General features: G+C 41.7%; 1 protein-coding gene across 1 annotated transcript in view; it reads left to right on the top strand.

Annotated features, from left to right (window-relative positions):
- The window catches only part of LOC308309004 (uncharacterized protein), a 93,412-nt gene extending 87,043 nt beyond the window's left edge, over positions 1-6,369 (top strand). Inside the window, exon 8 of the mRNA XM_080754459.1 lies at positions 3,833-6,369. Within this exon, the coding sequence (XP_080610585.1) occupies positions 3,833-3,919 (87 nt within the window). The 3' untranslated portion in view covers positions 3,920-6,369. The remainder of the gene's footprint in view (positions 1-3,832) is intronic.
- The last annotated feature ends 8,365 nt before the right edge of the window (positions 6,370-14,734 follow it).

Genomic DNA, 14,734 nt, shown 5'->3' with positions numbered 1-14,734 from the left:
TCGGTCCAGGTTATTGTGTAGGCTTCACAGGCCGGTGGAGTGTCCATTTCACTGGGCCGCTTTTTATTATCTAACTATTCATTTACCGAATGTCTGTCCGTCCACCATCTGACCGTCTGTCTGCATGCTGACATCGCTGATACTACACAGTGTCTCCGCCATGGTAACAGCCGCATGCTGAAACAATGCCCAAATTTGGAGATGAGCATGGTGACATCCACCATGGTAACAGCCGCTTGCTGAAACAATGCCCAAATTTGGAGATGAGCATGCTGATATCACTGATACTAAGCGGTGTCGCCACCATGGTAACAGCCGCAAGCTGAAACGATGCCCAAATTTGGAAATGATGTCCGCCATCTGTCTGCATTCTGACATCACTGATAATAAACATTGTCAGTGTTGGTAATAATAAAAATATCTAAAAAAAAAAAAAAAGATACACAAAAGTAAGGGGGGAAAAAAAAGAAAGAAGAAAGGAGTCAACCAATCGCAGTCAAATATATTTTTTATTATTTTACTTGTTTGTCATGATGTTTTGACCGATATTTAGCATTACACACTGCCTTAAAATTGTATATTAAACCAATATATGAAAAATACATTTTGACGTAATTATACAATGTACAAGCAAGACAAAGTTGTGAACTTAACTGATCTACAAGCTCACAACTAAACATGTCACATTGTGTCCCAATGCAACGCATTTTTTAAATCCTGACACATCTGCTGCATAATTGCAGATAGTGACGTCATCACAAAAAGGCAAATAATGGCCAATATATCGGTCTGGCTGTACACAGCGTCCATGCAATCAATCTGCACACAAAGGAGGCAATAACACTGTGAGGTCAGGAGAGGCCTGATAGCATCACATGGGCAGGAAGTTGGTCATAAGAGTAAGCCTTTATGTAAGAACAGTCGACGCGGCGATAGCCATCAAAAATGTCCCTACGAGAGCCTTGCGGCCTGATGGGAAGGCTGTAGATAACGGCTGATCCAGTCTGGCGTCTCCCTGCTCTCGGCAGAGCAAGATTGAATCCTGACTCAATGTAGAAGTTTATTTGGGAGTGAAAGCATAGATAAAGCTGATCTGTTGGACCAATATCAGCCTCTGGATATACTTTGAAGACAGTAAGGCTATGGAGCACAGAGCACTGATAACAGGTGCATACAAGCTATGGGCACAGAGGAAAGTTTGACTTTATCTGACGATGGGTATTGTGATATTTTGTAAAAAACGTTAAAGCTACCAGTTGCCAGGTTAAAATCATATAATATCCACACAGTGAATCTTGTCAGATCTGAAATAAGCTGCACTTTTATTTCCCTATTTGCTGCGATTAAAAAATAATCCTGGAGCCTATTTTCGTGAATGTGTGTTTCGTGATTTTGCGAGTACTGCTGGTTTTATTTTGACCGCCCGTTCCCGACTGCGCCGCAAAGTTTGCGTTGGTCCTGCGGGTACCCGCTTCCCATGCATGGCTCTACATTGTGGGTTGAAGAATTTGTTAACACAAGGGGAGAAGGAGGAGGCATTATTACACAACGGGAAGATGTCAACGGTTGACCCCAATAGAATCGAGTCTACCGAATAGGGATGGGACGATATGAAAATGTCATATCACGATTATTGTGACAAAAGAAATTTTACGATTTACGATATTATCACAATAATCAAAATCCAACCCTTGCCAAAAAATAGCAGATCTACAAGCTCACAACACATCCCAGCGTGACACGTTGTGAGCTTGTAGATCGGCTATTTTTTGGCAAAGAGATTAGAGAGCGAAAAAAAGACTGTATCAAGTATGTATATTATAAGTCTGCAAATAAAAGGTGAATTGATTCCAGTGCATGACGGAGGACGATATCACGCTAAATTAAATCTCACACGATACAACGATAATATCGCGTATCGCCCCATCCCTACTACTGAATTAAAGGAGCTATAGTCAACTTTTTCTTGAAAAACGGATGCTAAAATAAAAATAATGTTTCGAAAATATTTTATAAAAAAATAAGCTTCATATATGTGTTTCTATTCAAAAATGACCACAAAAAGCGTAAAATAATGATAAAATAATCATTTTGGCCATTGTCAGACCGTCACTTTGTTTACATTCTAGTCTATTAGACTAGGATGTAAACAAAGTGTCGGCCCTACAATGAAAAAGTTGACTATAGCTCCTTTAAGGGTGTGAATCTGCCCAGAGAAAACAAAAATCAAGTGTCATTCAACTCAAGAGCACTGTAGACACCCGGAGGCTCTCTCATTTGCAGCTAATTGAAGCTCTTAATGTTTAATTCCAACTTTGACATTTTGCACACAAGTGTGTCGAGCAACCAAACTCCCAACCAAATCCTAACCAAACTACTGCCAAAACTGCCTGTTTTTTCTTACCTTTTAAAAGTAGTCAGAGCATATTTATCTCAAGTAAGATCCAGTCTGACCTCGAACATGTGCCGTCGCAGGAAAAAAAAGTGTGCTAAATGGTCAAACCGTTCCAAAGATGTGAGCTACTGTAGTTTAGTTAGCATAGTCTCGCGTGCTCAGACTGTTTTGCAAATGCTCCCGTCATACAATCTGGGGCAACGGAAGTCTGATGATGAATATCCGGCATGAGAATTAATAATGCGGATGTGAGGCCTCCTCTCCACTTCCGAGTCGTTTTTACAGTCGTGCACATTTATCCTAATTTAAATCGAAATCATCTAAGCATATTTAGCTTGCTGCTTTGCAGAAATGATATTGCCGGAAATGCCGGCTTCTGTTACTGGGATTTTGGGAGGTGTAGTTCCAGACTCTATATACTGTAGCTTTCAGAGATTGTGGAATAGTTGTCTGGCTACGAGACTAGTTAGCATAAAGCTCCCGAAAACAGGAAACAGGAAAATAATTGTTTTCCTGCTACATTTAACATGGGAGCGGACAGAGATCCGTTTTTCTTTTAATCACGCCAAAAAAAAAAAAAAAACGATCCGGTTTGGATCCGATTTTTTTTACAGCAGATGTTTGCAATGGGAATAAAAATGAAAAAAAAGAAAACAAAAATGGAAACTTGGTTTTGGCAGGCAATGAGTTAAACCCCAAGCAGCTGTCCCTGTGCGCTAATAAGCAGCAGACATCCCAACTTAGAGATTTTAATTCCCGGGAGGTCCAGTTCGTGCACAGGAAAAAAATCAGGGTTTTTCCTGTTAAATTATTAATTTGTTAATGTTGCAAATTGTTAAAAGAATTCTGTGAGTTTTAGTGCCACTCGAAGGTGGCCGGGAGGAGACTCCCACAAGATCCGAGAGACTTGATATGATATATGATATGATATAGTACTTTATTGTCAGTTCACACTGAAATTTGTCTTGCGACACAGCAGCCATGTATGCAAAACATATATACAAACATTTGACACAAGGGAACCACAGAAAAACAGGATTACATACATAAGGATAATACAGACAAGAGCAATGTCCACCGCTTAGCCTACTGTACCTATGGCTAAGCTCCTGATTAAGCCTTAAAGTCGACTGATGGACAAAGGACCTTTTTAGTCTAACCTTATTGTATGCTAGAACACCGTATCTCCTGAAGGCAGCAACCTATATTCTCTATGCAACACATGGCTACTGTTAGAGGTAATATTTCTTGCCAACCTTAGAATGCTGTTGTCATACGTAGTCGTATATAGCCTCTGAAGAGGTTGTCCAACTATCTGTTGTTGCAGCAGTTGTGACTTTAGGATGTCTGTAAGCAGTCATCTACTGGGTGAAAAGTATAATTCCCAGTAAATAACCTACTCCTACTCTTACTTTCATCCCCCCTCCCATTTCGCAGGACATCGATGACATTGAGGACGAGAACGAGCAGCTCAAACAGGAGAACAAGACTCTGCTGAAGGTGGTGGGCCAGCTGACGAGGTAGAAGCCCTGCTTCTCTTCTCGCCCTGCTCTCTCGCTGTGGACCAGGAACCCAGTACCAGAGCCTACAAACCCAGTATCTTCCTGAATGAAGCATCTCCACCTCTCCCTGATTCAACCCATTAAGACCTGGAACCACGTTAACCATTATTTTATGGGGGTCCTTGATATGAAAAAGTTTGAGAACCACTGATTTAGAAGAAGGAGATTTAGAAGACATTTATAGAATCGGGTCAAAAATATTCAAAGACTTCAAAAACAACAGATCTACAAGCTTGCAGCACGGCACTCTGTGCCACGCTGTGAGCTTGTATATCTGCTATTTTTTTTATAGTTAAAGCATAAAATAATGGTTAAAGTAATAATGTGTAAGATGCTTCTTATAATGGGTTAAACGCTGCACAAACGCAGAGTCCATGAGCATGGTTTGTCTATTTTGATTCTGTCTTACTATTTACTGTTGCTTTGTGGAAAGACAAACTGTAAAGTAGTGGCGGTCAGAGCCTCACAGCCTTAAACACATCTTCTGGAGAGGATCTTTTTCACTTGTTAATGGCCTATAGTTATTTTTTAGGGAACGGGGAGCTTTGCGATGATATATATTTAATGTAAATGTGTTGTACAGTATATAGGCCATTTAGATGTGTTAATTTTTAAGTTTATTAGTTTAAAAAAAAAAGTAAAATAATAAATAAAAGTAAAATGAATGTATGATTTGCCTCAACAAAGCACATAAGGTCTTTTTAAGTTGGAAAAACAACATCATCTGTCCTTTTGAGTCGCTATCGGTCCACTATTGTACACACATTACTCACCCGGGTCATTTTGAAATGACATCTCCATCTCTCCTCAGTGACGTCTGACATCTCTTTCAGTCATCTTGGCCTGGAAGGTCAGACTTTTGTGCGATGGAGCCTGTGATGTGGTAGTCGGTCCAAATTCAGCACAGCACCAAATACCTTCCAACGCATGTGACACTTTTTTTTTAATCAATCTTCAAATACCGTTTTAGATTAGAGTAATTTCCTTGAAGGAAACGCTAAAGCCTGGTGCTTTTTTTTTTCTTCCAGTGCCAGTTTTAAGCCTAATTTAAACTTTGTTGAGCGATGAGGCTTTACTCTCTGCTTCCAGTGGTACATTTGAATCCCGTCATGGAGTTCATATGGCGGAATCATGCGCAATGGCAGATCTAGTGATTGCGTTGTGGCGTGTTGTGAGCTGGTGGATCTGTTATGTTTGGCTTGTGAATCTGTCATACGAAGAACCACAGCATAACTTGTGCTTAACTCATTTAGTGCCCATGAAATTAACGGATTATAAAGTCCACGATGCCAGTCTCAGGTTGGCATCACCCCCGTTATCTTATTTTGAAGGCCAGAAGTCCACAGCGCAAACACTTCCGGTCTGACGTCATCGCGTCCTGCGCCGGAACCGATCGTTGTCCACGTGGAGTTGTGTAATGGCGGACCGGAGCTTTTATCCATGTGTAACATAAGCGAGCATCTGCCTCCATCCTAGCTTCTAAAGTGTAGTTTTGAGATAATGGACATTAAAGATGAGATCCCCCGTCCACCTCAATGTTATGGATGGGACTATTTTGTGCTCGTGGAGCCGTGATGATGCGAAATCAGCGACGGATTTCGTCTCCGGACCTCCGGCCATTCTTCTCGGTAATGTATCCGCCGTTACAGTAATATATTACTTTTCACGAGTATACTCGGGATTGGCACTCCAGGTACTCGAGTACTTTTCACGAGTCTTCGCGGGATTGGCACTATATGAGTTAAGAAGGCTGAATAGGATATAGCCGCATTATAAATCGCAAGCAAAGCGTGTAGGATTATTATGTATATTCTGTGCTTCAGCCATTTCATTGTTAATAACTGAGTAGGCTATTATTAGTTATTGCTGGTGACATGATATAGGATAAAACCCATTTGTAGTATACTGTATGCAGAAATATTTTTATTCCCGCAAGAAAAGCATTTTGCATTCTCTTAATTCAAGTGTTTACAACTTTGTGATATTGATGTTTCTCGGCTCTCTATTATAAGGCAAGCAGGATGTATGGAGTAAGCAGGCTGTGCTTTACGTTTATACTGTGTGATACCCAAATCAAGGAACACTATAACCTTACCTTATCTGTTGTTTTGATCCTTGCAAGCCCACTCTTCTGAAATAATACTGCCCCTCTTGCATCGTGTTCTCTGTCGAGACCATGAAGTGGCATATAAAGTGTATTTTTTGGTGATAAAAAACAGGCCCTAACTGGGCAGGCCCAGCCCGGCGTCGCGTTGGTTCGGGCAGAATTTGAGAACTCTAATACAGACACGGGCACGAGGGGAAGAGTCAATACCCCCCCCCCCCCCCCCCCCCACACACACACACACACACACACACTCAAACATACACACAATAAACCCATAACTCTACTCCCATTACATTATGCATGTACAGAAGATGAAGTCATTTAATAAAAGTTTGATTATCTCTCTTTTCAGTTGACTCGCTTGTGTTCATTAAGGATAATTTGATGCAATGATGCCATGGCGCTGAGGCGGTAATGCGATGTGACAGTAGCGAGAGTTCAGTTCCTGTAGGCCAGTTCACAACACACACACACACACACACACACACACACACACACACACACACACACACACACACACACACGGCTATTCATCATGCCAATCTGGGACTTCGTGCTACCTACAACAGCATTCCAGCATCACATGCCTCTCTATTATGCTATCCAAATCATTGGCTTCCTCACCTAAAGCTAGAACTTGGAGACGCCATGTAGAACACGAGAGAGATGAAGCAGGGACCCCCACAACCTTTTCATAGATTCCATATCGTTTTATTGTTTGACACCACAAGCATCAGTGTATTTTGATTCTTGTCAATTGGTGTTTTCCATATAATTTCATTGTTTGACAGCACAATCATCAGTGTATTTTGGATTCATGTCAATTTGTTTTCAGATATTTAACCACTTGAACCGTCAATACTTAATAAACATGACCTTTCACTTGAATTTTTCCTCTCTACACTAAACCTCTTTGCTGGAAATAACCGATCTACAAGCTATCACTCAGAGATTTGGAGGACCCCCTGTAGTAACTCTGAGGACACCCTAGGGGTCATGGACATTGTATGCACACTCCCTAGAGGCAAAGGAAAAACCTTTGCTCTGCATTTTTCACATCTGCCTTTTGTAGTGCAACATTATTTTTGATCACACAAATCTAAGACAAAATGTTTTAGTTAGGCTACTTAAAAGACTAAGACTAAATATTTCCTGTCAGAATTAACACTGACTTAAGTGTACTGTACTATAAAAGACTGAGATTTTGATATTTAGTCGACTAAGACTAGACTGGACTAAAACTAAATGTGTCTTATTCAAAAGACTAAATCAGAATTTGCTGTAAAAATTAACACTGCTCTACAGTCATGTGATAAGACGGATATCTTTGCTTTTTAATTTTCCATACTGATTGGCCAAGATTGACATCTAAAGTTTGCAGGAGTGTAGGCCTGGGCCACCGGCGCAGCGGTCCAGGCACCTATAGGTTCAGTGTAGCCTGACAGTGTGTCACTGTTTCAAGTCCCGATCCCAACAGCCTTTACTGCATGTCACTCCCCATCTCTCTCCCCCATTTCCAGTCAGCCCAAAGAAATCGTAGTTTGCAGGAGTGGCCTGTTTTGAGCAACTTGCCGTAAATCATGAATGCAGCGTCTGATTGTAGTGAAACACACATTGGCAATACGTTGAGGAAAAATGCCACCCTTTTTAATTTGCCATTATAGCACCACCAGGAGGCCTTTTTTTGCAAAACATTTTTTTTTAATACTACTCCCACAAAATATGTCGAAACATCGGTACACATTATCTCTATAGACAAGTGATCAAGACGGATCTGTCCACTTTTTCATATTCCATCCTGATTGGTGTATTCCGAACATTGCTGGCCCACAATAACCTACCTGACATGGCGGAGACCTGTGCTCCGAGGAGCACTTTTTCTAGTATGTGTTATATAATGATTTGGAATGGAAAGATCTGGTCCAGGGGAAGAAAAGAGAACAATGTTTATCTTGTTCTTGAAGGAGCCCATATTTCCTCATCAATGGTTTCATGCTCTGGGTTCTCCCAGCCCAATTTCCTCGATTTCTCAGAGCCCTGATGCACGAAAGAATTCTGCCTCCAGAGAGGGTGAAGGGCGCCAGGACATCAGGAAGCGTGAGCAGGCATAGCAGTATCTGTGCAATTTCCCCCAAAGCCTGAAATGATTTCAAACTAGAAGCAGTGCTCTTCAGAGCACAGGTCTGCGCCAGGTCAGGTAGGTTAGTGTGGCCTCCTTGTGGCACTATAATAGGCCAGTGTGAAAAGGTACCTGATATGTATTGAGATGTGTATTAGGATCTGTATATTGATATGTGTATTTTGTATATTATTATTTATTTTAGTTATTTTCAGTCAATTCTAACCAAAATGGCTATCCTCACAAAACATAATCGCTAAAATATGCCATAAATATAAGGTGCTGGGAGTGAAAATGAATATAATGTAGGGGTGCCTTGGATGAAAAAAAATATTTATAGGGGTGCCCCAAGCCAAAAGAGTTTGGGAACCCCTGATCTACAGTGACACCTTGTGAGCTTGTAGGTCACACAAAATAGGGCCCTCATCAGTCTTAATTGCAACCATAGGTCGCATTTATTATGAAAACCTGCAGATCATGCCTCAGCCCCATATGGACATATTGTGTCAGTCTCATGTAGTCTATGATGTCAGACATCTATGATGTCAGACGTCAGTCATCTCCATATTTGTGAACATTTTGTCCAACTTAAACAACCAACCGCGCCGCGAGTCACACTTGAAAATTAATTCCGTCCTTGTCCCTTTCATGCCCATATATGGAGATCCCTGTCATCAATATTAATCCCATGTCTGGGAATGCCCATATATGGACATATTGTGTCAGTCTCTGTTGTTTCAGTGCGACCTCTGCCTTTATGGCGAGGTCGCTTCTCGCCATTACAGAGTCTTACTGGTTTACAATCGTTTTGTACAAATGTATGCAAATTCTGTACAATAATTCATATTTTGTACACAGTTACTGTACTTTGTGGACCTTAGTCAACTTTATACTGTGATTTAAAGGGACTGTTCACGGTACAGTACAGTACAGTACAGTACAGTATGTACTGTACTGTACACCATAATCCAACCACAACTATTCTGTACAGCCATTGCATGGAGAGAGCTCACCACATACAGTAGCCTACCATAAGGAATGAGAGACAAGACAGACAAGTCAAGGATGACAGACTTGCAGTGTCTCTTTTCTCCACTGGGAATTTAGTCATCTGTTCCAGCGATCTCCCTGGCCAGGTTGCCATGGCGACAAGATACCGACATGGATCACCAATCAATCTTTTCAAAACAGTGTCTGGTTGTCCACATGCATCCCTTAAATTCATGTTTGCAGGCAGAAACGAGAGAGAGAGAGAGAGAGAGAGAGAGAGAGATTCTAGGTTCTGCTTTATATGTTCTGCCAAATACAAATTGAAAATAGGTTGCTTAAATGGATGTTAACAAGCATTCAAGTAATGCAATAATACATATATAGCAATAATCTATGCACCCTCAGCATGTGCGTATTATCTGATCAGCAGGAAAAAAAAGCACTATCGCCTATATGATTGCACCTTGATTTAACATGGTGTATGTACAGTATGTATCCCTGTCATGCTCCACTTCCTACTCTGGCCCAGTGGGAGGCAGTGTTCACAACGTCATCGAGCCAATCTAGAACACATTGATTTACTGAACAGATTGGAGGAGGACATTTTTATGGGTTTATGTATGTGCAATGATCCATGGCCGCCTACTCTCCTGGCGGGATACCCCCCTGTACCATGTTAAGAAGACGAGTCTTAGTGTGGAAACATGGAAATTAATTTGATACCGAAGGTTACTAAATATCAACACCCATGATTTGTATGCATGACTGAAATTCTGTGGAACACTTGATCTAATACAGCAGAATACCCTAGCCTGGTCTAAAAGTGTATTAATGGTGCATTGATCTGGTAGCTCTCATTATAACACCACAATACAAATAGACCAACACAATACATTGTTAAGGCACATGTAGGCTACTGGCTACAATGATCTTATTGTGAAAGTTAAGCTCAATAACCCAAATGTTTACTATTCCTAATAAGGAAACTCTGTGGCGAGGGAACGTGTGATTTTGAACGGTATTGATGACTCATAATATAAAGTCATGCCAAGAAGAAATAGTAGGGCAGGAGAGAGGGGTCTACCAGCACCCCAATGACATTTTTTCGAAACCTGTTTTTTTTGGACCGTTATGATGTCTAGTTATGATTTCTGCTTGTTGCCGTCGCCAACTAATGTCCCATGGGGTTCATTTTTAACCTTTTCTCACAACTATTCCCAATCTGAACCATACAATGGTCATAACAGAAAATGCCATAACGCTTGATGTAAACAACCTACAGGGACAAATGAACACACTTTTCTATATGATTTTGACCCAGGGAATTCATTAAAGTGGTTATTTTTAACATTTATGCACATCTTGACCCTATTTCAGGACAGAAACGGTGAAAAATAACCCAAAAATGTTCAAAACACGTCTATACTTCTCTTTGTACAGATAAATTAAGGTGTATTCTTTTGATACCACAGGTTTTTTAGGACCCTTATGATGTCTAGTTATGATTTCTGCTTGTTGCCGTGGTCAACTAATGTCCCATGGGGTTCATTTTTAACCTTTTCTCACATATCCCCAATTAGTGTGGGGATTTAGGGGAGCAAATGCTAATTTCGTGCAATTTTGACTTAAAGCGCGAAATTTTGCACAGATGTAGCCCAGGGCTTGCTCTAATGATTTAGCTAGGGCGCCCGAGTCTGCGACCTTCGGGGTCGCCACAGCGGTCAAATCAAGTTGGGCTTCCATTGACTTTCTATACAGGAGGAAAATACCCAGAAAATGATTTTTTTTCTGGGTATTTAAGGAGGATCTGAGGGGTCTAACTAGGGGTTTGTCATGATGCTGAATCCATTGCAGGCATTTGTTTTGCACACAAAACATTCTGTGGGCTAGAAATGGCCTCAGAAGACAATACACGTATGGGTGAGTATTCATGTTAGTCGGAGGCCTTAGGGTTTTTTTTTCTCGTGCTAATCAGTCTAAAAGTTCAAAATTTTGCACAGATGTAGCTCAGGGCATGTTCTAATGATTTAGCTAGGGCGCCCGAGTCTGCGACCTTCGGGGTCGCCACAGCACCCACACAACTCTGAAAAGTGATGACTCATCACTTTTCATCACTTAAGTCGATGGGAGCCCAACTTGATTTGGCCGCTGTGGCAACCCCGAATGTCGCAGACTCGGGCGCCCTAGTTAAATCATTAGAGCATGCCCTGAGCTACATCTGTGCAAAATCTTGAACTTTTAGACTGATTAGCACGAGAAAAAAAAACCCTAAGGCCTCCGACTAACATGAATACTCACCCATACGTGTATTGTCTTCTGAGGCCATTTCTAGCCCACAGAATGTTTTTTGTGCAAAACAAATGCCTGCAATGGATTCAGCATCATGACAAACCCCTAGTTAGACCCCTCAGATCCTCCTTAAATACCCAGAAAAAAAATCATTTTCTGGGTATTTTCCTCCTGTATAGAAAGTCAATGGAAGCCCAACTTGATTTGACCGCTGTGGCGACCCCGAAGGTCGCAGACTCGGGCGCCCTAGCTAAATCATTAGAGCAAGCCCTGGGCTACATCTGTGCAAAATTTCACGCTTTAAGTCAAAATTGCACAAAATTAGCATTTGCTCCCCTAAATCCCCACACTAATTGGGGATATGTGAGAAAAGGTTAAAAATGAACCCCATGGGACATTAGTTGACCACGGCAACAAGCAGAAATCATAACTAGACATCATAAGGGTCCTAAAAAACCTGTGGTATCAAAAGAATACACCTTAATTCATCTGTACAAAGAGAAGTATAGACGTGTTTTGAAAATGTTTGGGTTATTTTTCACCGTTTCTGTCCTGAAATAGGGTCAAGATGTGCTTAAATGTAAAAAAAACACTTTAATGAATTCCCTGGGTCAAAATCATATAGAAAAGTGTGTTCATTTGTCCCTGTAGGTTGTTTACATCAAGCGTTATGGCATTTTCTGTTATGACCATTGTATGGTTCAGATTGGGAATAGTTGTGAGAAAAGGTTAAAAATGAACCCCATGGGACATTAGTTGGCGACGGCAACAAGCAGAAATCATAACTAGACATCATAACGGTCCAAAAAAAACAGGTTTCGAAAAAATGTCATTGGGGTGCTGGTAGACCCCTCTCTCCTGCCCTACTAAAAAGGAAGCAGCTCTGGGGACCACAATGCTGAAGGTCATTCCATGCTGTTTCCATGACAGCACTGACTTGGAGAAGTTGTAGTTCTGCTTCTATTTATTACTGTAAGTCGCGTGCAGTTTAATCACTTAAACCCTAAATACTTTGTAGATGGGGTCCCCTAGGGGCCCGTACTTGTCTTACCCCCCTGGGTTCATGTGGTTAGGAGTGACAACACGCCTGGGGACGGGTACAAAAACCACGCTCTGTTTGTACACACACACATGCACACACACGCAGAGGGGCATGTTCCAACTGATCGCACACACGCATCACCAGCCCATGCTGACAGAAACTCACTGGTACATCCATGCACCAACGTGCATAGTTTTACATTACACTGTGGCCCCTTTTCCACCAAAATAACTTTGGTTCTAGAACAAACTGTTTCCGTTCTAGTCGATTCTTGGAACCTTGGTGCTTTCACAGAACCGGCGGCCATTTTTGGTTCCAGTTCTGAACTTCTGATTCTGAACCAATTCATTTTCAGTGGAAACACTCTGTGCTGGTTCAATATTAGGCAGGGGGAAAATAACTGAACCGGTTCAACCCCAGTGGGCCAGCAGTGTACAGCAACAGACTATGACAAAGACTTTAATCATCCCTCTATCGCCTGAAATGTTTTAGTGGATGAAAACACCTGTCAACAACTAAATGTACCCGTCTGCTTCCTTTCTTCATTCATTCTTCACTCAATCTGCCCTGTAATTATTCCACCCACATCCTCCTACAGACACTATGGATTGCATTTCCACAGAGCTCACAGGTGCTTCCCAACTGAACAGGAGACATGAGATGATTCATCCATATGCATGGCCATTCCCATGACGGCTCACTTGGTAGCTGACATCATACAGTGAGCCCTAACAAGGCAATTATCCCTGTGGGCTTTTTTTCAGGTGGTGCAAGGAGCTATATGTCCCCAAAGACTTGCAACTTGTATGTCTGGAATCTCCCCTTGAAAACAACAACAACGACAATGACAAAAGATTCATATTGAATGGCAACCGTAAAAATGCTTTCAACTCACTCACAATGTATTGAATCCTGGCCTTGGCTATGGCACAAAAGGTTGACAAATGTTCTGTCTTGTTTGTGTGGGTGGGTGGGAGACTAAGCGTTGCCCACAATTGCCTTTATTTTCTTCTTTTGTGGTTTCTGGTCACTCCAATGGAGCGGCACGGGAGTGTCATTCAGTTTTGCTACAGTAGGCTGAGATGGCCGTACTCACCCTGAGCAGCTTGGGCAGGACCAGGCACGTGTCGTGCACACATAGACATCATAGTGGGGTTTGAGTGAAAGTGGTTGGAGGTGGGAGGAAGTGAGTGGAGGAGGGGGAAAGAGGTTGGACATGGGTGGGGGGTGAAAGTGGGTGAGGTAAAGTGGGTGGAGGTGTGGGAAATTGGATAGAGGTGGGTGAAAGTTAAAATAATTTCATTTTCAGAATGGTGGGGTTTCGGGGAATGGTTGAACTCTGCCATTCCGAAACCCCACCATTCCAAAAAAAGAAAAAAAAATCGGAATGGCAGGGTTTTGCAATGGTGGTGTTTCGGAAACACCATGAATGCATTGCTTTTTACATACAGATATGCATTCAACACCATGAATGCATATCTGTATGTAAAAAGTGCCCTCTCTACACCATGAATGCAGTTTTTACTATGGTGAAAGAAATGCAAATGCCCTCTTTCCATGCCATACTTGAAGGCAGCATTCAGGAGAATTGCCTTGTCCAAAGTCTCCTGAACTTGAATGCAGCATCTTATTTTGAAAGACCATGCCGTACGCCACATCTCCAGTATTGACTTGATTATGCTTAGTTCAGTGTGGTATCAAGCACCGAAAATAGCCGACCTCCAAGCTCACAACGCGTTGTGCTGCGACGCGTTGTGAGTTTGGAGGTCTGCTATTTCCGATATTTTCAAGAAAAGGCCCTTTTAGAAATTTCAGCTCCTGCCTCTAACATTCTCTGCACGGCCCTGGGCAGGACACACAACCAAAAACGACACACATGCATGCACACACATGCATTCAACAACTGTTTTAATTTCCAATACATGGCGAATATTAATATTATTTAGTTGTAGCCTGCTCCAGTGCCTGCTCCAATGCACATAACCAAGAGAAAAATCCTATACTAGATTGATTCTATTGAAAACTTCCAGAATGAATGGCCAAAAACTGAATTTACTTGACCTTCAAGCAAGAAAAGAAAGAAATGGGTTGCCATAAGTGAGCTTTTAGGTTGTCTATTTTCTGCGCGACATTGTCATACGATGAAGTATAAACTAGGCTTCACTGACAGCTTGTGGCCTCGCGCTGTCTACCCCTCTAGCCTCATAACTCCTCCTCCAAACTGTGTCTG

This window comes from Nannobrachium achirus, assembly GCF_963921795.1.
Source record: "Nannobrachium achirus genome assembly, chromosome: 23".
NCBI classification, from domain to species: Eukaryota; Metazoa; Chordata; class Actinopteri; order Myctophiformes; family Myctophidae; genus Nannobrachium; species Nannobrachium achirus.
Note: the sequence above shows the minus strand (reverse complement) of the source record. Positions and strands in the feature narration are given on the sequence as shown.